This window comes from Barbus barbus (assembly GCF_936440315.1).
Source record: "Barbus barbus genome assembly, chromosome: 2".
NCBI classification, from domain to species: Eukaryota; Metazoa; Chordata; class Actinopteri; order Cypriniformes; family Cyprinidae; genus Barbus; species Barbus barbus.
In genome coordinates this window covers 45,236,111-45,246,867 of record NC_136730.1, presented here as the reverse complement: position 1 = coordinate 45,246,867, position 10,757 = coordinate 45,236,111, and the positions used below count along the sequence as shown (strand labels likewise).

General features: G+C 36.3%; 1 protein-coding gene across 2 annotated transcripts; it reads right to left on the bottom strand.

Moving 5' to 3' along the window:
- Window positions 1–759: 759 nt before the first annotated feature.
- On the bottom strand, window positions 760–6,313 carry LOC306883166 (NACHT, LRR and PYD domains-containing protein 1 homolog). 2 transcript variants are annotated; one of them, XM_079438287.1, is made up of 15 exons: window positions 6,184–6,272; window positions 6,024–6,099; window positions 5,363–5,456; window positions 5,057–5,241; window positions 4,891–4,926; window positions 4,650–4,784; window positions 4,437–4,474; window positions 4,163–4,224; window positions 3,856–4,070; window positions 2,921–3,165; window positions 2,695–2,841; window positions 2,195–2,327; window positions 2,039–2,068; window positions 1,335–1,397; window positions 760–1,228 (listed from the first exon to the last, which is right to left on the bottom strand). In XM_079438287.1, the coding sequence occupies exons 2-15, from the start codon at window positions 6,037–6,039 to the stop codon at window positions 978–980; spliced, it is 1,650 nt and encodes a 549-aa protein (XP_079294413.1). In that variant the 5' UTR covers window positions 6,040–6,099; window positions 6,184–6,272; the 3' UTR covers window positions 760–977. The 2 variants fall into 2 exon arrangements, with proteins under 2 accessions (XP_079294413.1, XP_079294414.1); XM_079438288.1 differs by having other exon boundaries at window positions 6,024–6,313.
- Window positions 6,314–10,757: the final 4,444 nt, after the last annotated feature.

The window sequence follows — 10,757 nt, the reverse complement described above, 5'->3', positions numbered from 1 at the left end:
TGGATTATTTTCTAGCCCAAAAAAATTAAAATTGTGCAGACAATCTTTTGCAAGTACCAAAGGTTTGATTTTGGAGTCACAAAATGTCTTCAGGGTATAACTGTCATTGATTTTAAGCGGTTTATCTGGAGTTGGTTTTATCAAGTCAAGTCTGCTTTATTGTCAATTCTTCCACATGTACGGCACATACATACAGAGAATTGAAATTGTGTTACTCTCAGACCCTTGGTGCATACAGTTAACATTAAACACGTTCAGATACAGTTTAAACATATGTACATACAACTATACAAATGAGGACATTGTAGAAAAATACAGAAAGAGATAGATAAAGTGGCATAAGCCACATGACAGATAGAGAGCAAACCAGTTAAATAAAACAGAACTGTGCAGATATATGTGTATATGTATAGAGTGTATATATTTATATATAGTGCAAGAAGAGCTTATCAGTCTGTTAAAGTGACAAGAGAACAGTCTTTTTTGAAATATGGATATTTATCTAACAAAAACGCATCGATTCTCTAAAGGAGGCATTTATTCACCCCCCGGGAGGCGTGTGAGGGGCGTTTTATTTACGGATGCGTGCACTTTATTTCATGACTTCTGAACTGTTGGCAAAAAGCACCCGCTCACCCCCATTGTAAGGTTTGGAGAGGCCAGGATTATTTTTAATATAACTCCGATTGGATTCGTCTGAAAGAAGAAAGTCACATACACCTAGGATGCTTCAAGGGTGAGTGAAACACAGGCTAATTTAACATTTTGAGTAACCCTTTAATGACATTCAGTGTGAAAATATTCAGACATTCAGAGCTCTGTATGTAAACCAGTCAGAACGGTATAGTCCACAAAGTGTGTAATAGACAATGCACATTTCACTACACACCAGACCTTATTATATTACTAATGACATTTCTGCTGTGAAATAATAATAAACCATAATTAATTAATTATGCTGACACATGGAAGAGGATCTACCCAGAATGCTCCAAATATTCAACAACGGAGGGCTCATGTTTTAAAAGACTTTGGTAAAGTTTCTCGTTCAGTTTAGGTGTTGTGAGAAAGTCCAGAAGTGTTCTCATTTTGTCGTGTTTTGTTCCTGACTTCAAGATGATTCCATATTTTTCATCACCAATCAGACGTTTCATGTCGTCTGCAATGGGCTCCACCAGTGAGACCCTTTCAATCAACTCTGTCCAGTGCTTCTCCACAAACTCAGCACCTGGATGAACAAAATGTTGCCTCATCTTCATTAAAAGCCTCTGAACAGTACTTTGTGAAGAACATGTATAGAAACAGCCAGATCTATTTTCAGAAATTATATTTACCATTATCATTTTTGCATCCTTCTTGTTTCTGTGCTGTGTCAGCCTCTACAGTGCAAAATGTATCTAAAAGATACATTTCAGTAAAAAAAAAAAATATTTATTGAAAATATGTTCAAATATATACAGTATATATATATATATACATTCATCCAGGCTTGTAGATGTACATAATTAAGAAAACAGAAAGTTCTATATATATGCCTATATCACATAAATATATCTCTTCAACCTTTTAATGGGTTAAACTGGAATGTCCTAAATCCTCGATCACTTGGAATCTGCTATGGAGCTGATTCATTATAGCTTTGAAAAACCCTATCAAACCTATTAGTAGCCCCTTCTGCTGCTTGTTTGGCACGTCAGCAGAAGAATGACCTACAGTGTGTGCTTTTTGAAGCTTTAACATTTTGGTTACAAGGAGTTTTAATGGACAAAAATTAAGATAGAACATTAAATTATTATTTGTGTGTGTGAACTAACCCTATAGACTTACTGCTGGAGCTTGGGGAATAGAACACAGTATAGTATAGCAGTGAATAGTGTAACACTATAGAAGCCCAAGTTAATCTCATAACAGCTTTCTCAAATGTTTTTACCAAATAAAGTACAATATACTCAAGCACACAGCCAAACTAACTCTAAATTAAAAAGAAACACACACACACACAGTTTTATTTCAATGCATAATGAAGCACTGCACATACCCACTGAAGAACCTCTCTGGCTGTAATCAGCTGAAAGAAACACACATATCTGAATTATTTCAATAGCAGAACATAGGTGTGAGAACCTACTACTTGGCACATATGGTTCTTGCCGCATAACAATGAAGCTCATATCAAATTTCTGAATAATATTACCTTCACGTATTTTGGCATCCCATACCCCTTCACCGTGATGTTGAGGCATCAGCTGAAGGTGAAAATCCTTTGGAGTAGCGATGAATACTTCAAAGAAGTCTGGTTTTACGGGCTTGTACTTGAGTTCTAGCTTCTAATGGAGAGATAGGAAAGGGTTACAATGGTTTGTGGAGGGTGAGAGTGCTGGGGTTTGGACTTAGATTTACAGGTTTAAAGCTTGAACAGATTTCAATACTGTAGTACACTGAGTATACTCACATGGTCAGGTCAATTGGTGTGTGTCATTTTGAGGTTGTACGTTGCATTTGTGCATTTTTTTTCTTCTGAAAATAGGAAGCCTTAATAACAAATGCAGCTAACTAATGTGACCTTCAGAGGTGGAACCTTAAAATGAGACACAGCAATTGACTAGACCACCTGAAAATAGTTTACTGCAGTTTGAGAAACAATGTTAAGGGAAATAAGCCTTTTTTGTAATATTTTAAAATATTTGTAACTACTTTGGGTTGAACTTCAGAATTGATCTCAGATTCCTTATTTTCATCCAGCGTCCTCAGTGAATACCAAGACTTCGTCTGAAGTGAGGACACGGGACCGGGCTTTGAGAGGAGTCTTGTCCTGCTTGTTTTCTCATTGTTTTCAACAGCCTACAGAAAAATAAATGTCACACATTTCTCCCTCCTTCCATAAAGCACAGACACTTGAGATCATTTCAATATCACTTACCTCTATCATTTTTTTATCACTTGGAATCAGGTACACATTAAGTGTCAGGTGTGATTTCTGAGTTTCATAGATAAATGTTTCACAGTGATATCTCACAGGGAAGCCAATCTTCAAGAGAACACCTCTCAGGGAGAAGGAGTGATTCAGAAGTTTGGCGTGGAATCTAGTTAACGTACATTTCTCAAATGAATTTGCACTGTCTTCAACATGAAGAACCCTCACTGCATCTTTAATGGGAGATCCACCTGCAGCGTATTAAATAAGCTGATGATGAGCAGATGCAAAAGAAACAAGAATAGTACTGATAATATTTTTATTTTAAAGGGGTCATGAATTAAAATGTTACCTTAACTTTCCATGGTATGCCACTATATAAACTCACTGTAAGTTTCCGAACTCAAAACTTCCAAGTTTTTAATATGTAATAGAGATGAATACATCAGCATAAAACTGCCTGTATAGACATATCAGTGTTGTTTTGCTTTTGTTTGCTTGCTTTGTTTACTCTTTGTAGAATGGAAATCATTTGTTACTTATATTTTGTTCAAATTATATATAGAAAGCTTGTGAAAAGCTCCCTTTATAATCGCCTGAGCTGTCAATCACACAGCACACTGTCTACACTCCTGAAATAATCCCTGATTTACATTGTGTGCTCAAATCCAGTTGCAGTTAGATGATTTGTGCAAACGACATTAGGCAACAATCAGCCTAGATCTAAACATAATGCTAAAACATTTTTCAAGATTAGTTAATCAGAACATTTTCAAAAGATTTCTACATGTAGTACTTACTTCATATGCCAAGATGTAAGCAAGGTAGAAAACGGCCTTTAATTTCTAATTTGTGACAGGTTGTGTGAAACACAATAAAAACTGTAAAAACAATGAATGCATGACCCCATTAAAATGAGAACAAAATCTGGGAAGAATTACCTAAACACAGAAAGTGGGGTAGATAGACTTCCCTCAGTTTTCCGGAGATGACAACAATATCCATCAAGGGGCCACACGGTGTATAAGGATTCATTTCTAGAAAATCACTTACACATTCCCAGTCACGAATGTGATACTCAAGCTCAACTTTACGAGAGCATTTAATACGAAGACCAGTCCTGCTGCATTCGTAAGAGCCGGCTTTAAGAATCAGTCTGGTGGACAGAGATTCATTTAGGATTACAGTTGTTGTAAAATATGAAAATGCACAATAAATAAAAGATGCAGAGATGTACAGATATAGTACCTGTACTTCATCTGTGCATCCTCTAAGATCTCAGGTTCAATCAGGTCCCATACATCTGAATCCTGAAATGATATGCTAGAGTTCAAGAACAGCTGCATTTTAGCAATTACAACTGGATAAATATTAGTTTTCATAAATAAATGAATAAATAAACAATGTATTTACACTTAGATTGTACCCAAACCATTTCAATAAAGCACTAGCAAATGTATCAGAAATGTGGCTCTAGAAGCAGGTTGAATGAAATGAAAAAGCTAAATTGCTCTTGACTTACTTTGACACCGGCACAAGTTTGACATTGTCTTTGTGATGCTTGAGAGGATAAAATCAAAAAAAAAAAAAAAATCAGCCATTGATAAACTGCTACCATAACACCAAATATGAAATTCTCTATTTGAATAATTGGGGGAAGTGGTTTTTCCATGTAGCTTCCCTAGGCTAGGACAGCTTGTATGATTTGCTTTTTCAATTTTGAATGAAACCATACCTGTATTAATGCCCATTTTATGGAAAGTTCTTCTGAAGTTATTAAACATTAGTAAAAGGGCTTCATGTGTTTCTCTGTCGTGTTTTGAGAGTTCTTTCATGTGGTCCATCATCTTTTGACCATGCTGAATCACATCTGTGAGAGAAGAAGAAAAAATGATAGAACAACTATATTGTGTGTGTGTGTGAGAGAGAGAGAGAAGGCAGTTTCAAAGTGGATTGTTTTCTCCAAAAGTCCTCACCAGCTCTTTCGGTATCACTCAGATCTCTTGGCATACCTGAAACACCCAGATAGTCATCTATTCATTCATATTCCACATTCACAGTAGCTGCCACTGTCCATCAAATTAGTACAAACTTTCCACTTGTGTGCCTTTTTTATAGACATTATTTAGATAATAGGCTTACTCGTGGATTGACAAGGCTGGACAAGATCAGAATCATGTTCCTGTCGCTGTATTATTCTCTTGATCATTTCTATTCCTGATTCCAAAGTAGCGGGTATAGATGAGACATCGAATGACTGATCTTCAGTTTCCTCAGAGTGCTTTTGGATTAGTTTTGCCGCAGTCCTTATCTTTTGGCCTTTGACACTTGATATGTGAAAGAGCAAAATCAAATCTCATGGTTTTGGTCAATATTTGGTTCAGAAGGAAGATTAGCTAATAACAGTGAAAATCAGGTACATACTGTATATAAAACACTGACTGCTACCTTTTTGGATCTGTGTTGTAAAGATGACACAGCTTCTGTATTTGTTCTGCATAAGTTGTCAAAAGTTGTTCCATTTCTTCACAGCTTTTGATATCTTCACATAATTTAAACAGAATGTAAACAGTAAATATGGCAGTTCATTCATTCATTCATTCATTCTCTGTGTGATCCACTCACAGTTTCAATGCTAGTGTTCCTTAAATCTTAACAACCAAATGACATCCAAAGGCTCATGAAGTTTGTTGTAAAAAGGACTAAACAGTTTACACAGCGGAGAATGATGCTAGCAATGCTAAAAGGCCTAAAAGGTAAATATATGTGCTGCTTTATATGAATAGATGCCATCAGATGTGACCTACTGCTGTAATATTGAGTTGTGTTTATCAGTAATTCACTCAATATCTTAGACACATAAAAAATGCTCATCAAACACACAATATCCTAGAGAAACATTAAAGAGCATGAAATCTCATATTCAGTGAGAAATAAACATATATAAGAGTTGATTTGATTAAAACTGGAGTCAGATTTGAATGTGAATGTGAGTTTGTGGTGAATCATGTGTGCCGATCAATCGTTTACAGGACTGCAGACCATGCACTATGAAAGTAAACAGTGATTTCTCATCTCCGGTTTCATGTTGATGTTATTGTACACACACCTGCCGGTTTTGCCATCTTTTCATCAAGAGGATTCGGCTGGGTTTGTCAAATTCTTCAGACTGGTGTGACGCAAAGCTGTAAATAATATTTCAAGACATGGAGAGACACAACTCCAGACACAAAACACTGTAAAACTCAAAATATTCATGAAATACTCACTTTATTGGCTCATACTATGGATGATGCTTGATTCTTAAGTGTCTTCGTCAGTGGAAACTAGATTTTACTATGCAGCACAAACTGAAAGCAAAATGAAAACTCAACCAGTCCAACCTGTTTAACCAGCACTGCTGTCTGATTTCAGTCTTCAAATGTGCAAAGGTTCATGGAAATTCTCCATAAGGCCATCTATTTTCTGTCCACATGAGGGCAGTATGAAACCAGAATCTCTGACAGCCTGCAGCTGAACCACAGAGCTTCTCCACACAGACATTAGTGGTCAAAAGTGATGTCTGTCCTACGCCATTTTCACTAAAACCCACAAAATACAGTTTAATGATATAGCTAATACCTGCTGCATAGTGATTTATTGAATTATAGGCTAAGAGTAAAGAGTGTGAGCTTGGTAGGACCGCTTGGCCAAAACAGACTTCAGCACAATTTAGTATGTTTCATTGCATTATGACTGAAGACTGAAGAAACGTTATTTCGAGTCCACTTTAGACATTCTACTAACAGTAAGTATCTTTGCAACTACATGTCAACTAGCAGTCATTAGAGTATTAGTAGACTGTCTGCTTAATATCTTCTAACACTTTATTATGATGAGTCCACAACATACAACATACTGACTATGAGAAACTTTGCAAGTATATGTCAACTTATTCTACTAACACTAAACCAGTCTGCTCTGAGAGTTAGTAGACATGTAGTTACAAAGTTACCTATAGTGAGTATAATATCTAAAGTGGACTATCGAAATAAAGTGTAACCCAATTAAAATGTGGAACGCATACATTAGTTTTACACTTCACAACATGCATACAAAATATTTAATAATAATAATTAAAAATACAATTAAAAAAATATATATTTATAGAGAAAACATTTAAAATCTCTTGTTTTTCATTTAACTTATAGAGAAATATATTACTTGCATAAAATCTAAATGTATGCATTCGTGTTGTTGTGCATTTTATATCATATTTCATTGTGAACTTTATCTGAGAGCGAGGCAAAGAACTGGCTCACACAGATCTGTAGGTTAGCAAATATATTTTAATATAGAATATAATAATTATATATTCATTTAAGCACAATGACAAAACGGCATCATTTCATTTTAGCCTAATTTACTCCGAGAGAGAAGCCACATCTGTAGGTATATTTCACAAACAGATTTCCATACTGAGTGTCCATCACTGTGTTGCTGCAACATAAGACAAAAGAAAGAATAATTACTGAAGAAATGCTAACAGCAATCTGCTCATGGAGGTTTACCGTTTAATATCAGAAGAGAAAACGAGACTCAGACATCAGTCCAATCAGAGAGAACATCAGCGACCTGCAAAGCGCTTTCAAGCTAAAGTGTCTTATGAAGCGACTTAGAAAAAGAAAATAAAACAGAGCATCACATCAATAAATAAATATGCAATGACCAAAACATCCCAAAACAAAGAAGTCCTTCAGCGAGAGTCTAAGACCAACCAAAGTTCAATATCTATGTTCATTTCCAAGCAGCTATTCTACCCGACTTCATCACAGCACGGCAATCCACTTGAGTTCCCACAGCACTGCATCTGCAGCCCAAACACCACACAACCTCAGGGCTTCTCATCACCAGAGCCATGAACAAGTCTTCATATTAACGTCTCTGTTTTAAGCTTCTCAACAAACACAAATCAAGTTGGCACTTTGTCATGGCACGAGAGCATGCTTTAGTCCTCAGTGTAAACATTAGCTCTAACAGCTCTTACTGCGCTCAATCATTTCACATCTGCTTTATATTTTAGTCTTTAATGTTTTTCTTGCTACAAATTTACATTGTATTATCCATATATGATATGTCTATCTATTCTGTCTTTACACCTTTCAGTTTCTACAGTAACATCAGCTTGTCTAACATATTTATCATCAGTTCTTCAGCTCAGACAACCTCCACAAGGTCTCTACATCTCCACCTCAGTGTTTTAGGAAGGTGAAGTCAAGATACAGTTAAAATACCTCTACATTTAAACCAACACCACTGGATGAAGCATGTGTGGGTGAATCTCATGAAAACAGTCAGGAAATATGTCTGGGGTAAAAAAAAAAAAAAGAAGAAATAATTATTATTATTCATTGTAATTTAGAAAATAAGTCAAGACAGGTTTTGAGAAGATTAAAGGGATAGTTCACCCAAAAATGACTAAACGGTTGACTGCAGCCATTGACTTCCCTTGTATTTTTTGATACTGTGAAAGTCAATGGCTGCTGTCAATTGCTTGGATTCTTCAGAATATCTTCTTTTGTGTTCAGGAGGAGAGAGAAACTCATACAGGTGTGGAACAAACTGAGGACGAGTGAATGATGACAGGATTTTCATTTTTGGTTGAACTATCCCTTTAACTAGAAGAATGTTTGTTAATCTTTGAAAGAATCTTCAGAACGTTAAACGTCATTCAGAGAATGGTCCTTATTAGCTGGGAATGTAACATATCAAGGTCCTGTTCTTCATACAAAATAATACTTAACATTTTTGGGGTTTAAATGGCCTTCAAATTTCTTCATGAGATTCACCGTGCAGAAGTTATTTTACCATGTTTACTTTCATAATTCCTGTGATCAAAGTATTCACTAAAGCCCTACAATCCACTCTCTTAAACTACACCATATGTCATCATCGTCGAAATCCCTCGTTTCACAATCAGTAACAGCATCACACCACATCAACCCACGAGGATGATTCTTCATGATTCTTCATTTCTCAGCCGGGAAACTTAAATGTATCCTTAAAGGTTCTCTTGCATTTACAGCCAGTGGGCTCTCATACGGACATTTCACAACATGACAAAGGCATGGCTACTACAACACGCTCAAAACGCTCATATTATGCCGAGAAGCATTACTAAGAAGGAGAACAAGCATTTAGAACAACACTACAATAAAATGCAAAAATTAAGATATGATGAAAAGACATGTAAATTATGCTGTAAAGTTATCCAGACAGAAGATTAAAGGATCTTGAGCCCAGAGTCCTACGATAAACCCACCAGAACAGACCTGATCTGAGCATCACACTAACATTTACACACTGATGAATAAACACCCTCCCGCTCGTCCGGTTAGTAAACACACTTCAGTACACCAAAACAAGATGCACTTGCATTAAATAAATTAATCAATAATAAAACACGTTTATAATCCACAACACATTTGTATGTACAACTTAAGAACAAAGCATCAGTCAGAACTTAAGAACGCAAAATGAAAAAGAAAATTAAGCCTATTTTTAGGTTTTTGCATTACGGCATAATGTTTATGACAAATAAGCCCATTGTCATTATTATAAAGCAAATAACAAACTGTATTATAATAATAGAAATCCAGACATTGTGTGTTTTACAATATCATAAACTGTAATGGATCAAAAAAATAAGCTTAATTTTCGTTATGCATTTTGTATGTATATTCTGAAGTGGACAGGTTTGAACAGGATTTATTTCTGTGGTCAGTTTTAGTTAGATTCAGTGGTACTTGTTTTGGACACATTAACTAAAAGCAGGATACAAGTCATGTTTCTGTTATGCCAATAGTGACAGATCTTCAGCATTACGAAGCTTTTGCAGCATTATCAAGGCTGATATGTTTTAATACCGTGACACCAATTTGACAATCAACTGACATTATCACGGATCTATGGCTTCAGCATTGCACGGTTTCATTTGGCCGAACACATCGTAAGACTTGCATGTACTGTAGTGGTTATTAACGACGTCGCAAATGTGTCTAAAGGAGACGCTTAAGCACAGTGCCCAATAATATCTGCATAGAGGAAAAGAAGTGGCATTAAACTAGAGAAATAAAACACAAAGAAAAGAAACCGTATTCCATCGAGCACCGCGTCATTTCCTGCGGCAACAGGACATTCATCCGAATACGCCTCTATTGTTCCAAAAGAAGAAACATGGAAAAGGACGAGCGATGATAATATGGCTTTCCCGATGTTCTCCAGTGGAGGCGCTGTGTTTTAAAAATACACCTGGTAAACTGATCTCAAGCACAGAGACGAATCTACCGATCACTGACGAACCGTACAGACATGCACACAATACGTGATCGACAGTACCACATCTGATCAAGTGTGCGATGAACACCACCGTGAATGACGTGAGCACATCTGAAGCCCTTGGTTGCTGGTCTGGGGACGTTATGACTCTTCGCTTGGTTGGTAAAACTAACGTAAGCCTATAGAGAGCTGATCTAGAGTCAGGTATCACAGAGAATTCAGTCAGGACCGAGGATGCAAACAAACTAAACTAACCGACTATAATCATTAAACTAATAGAGAAACGAATCTATTCAAAAGCGATCACGGTGTGTCTGATGAGCGTTTGGCCGTGTGTCCGGAGAGACACTAGACAGGGAACATCACCACAGTCACAATGTCACACCGCAAAATTCACAAGATGACATTTGTACACAATCGAGAAACATCAATACATCAACAACAACAACAACAGAAAAACTACAATAAATAGAATAATGTACAATCTGCTTTTCGAAGGGATCGTTTGTGACATTCTGTCATTTAC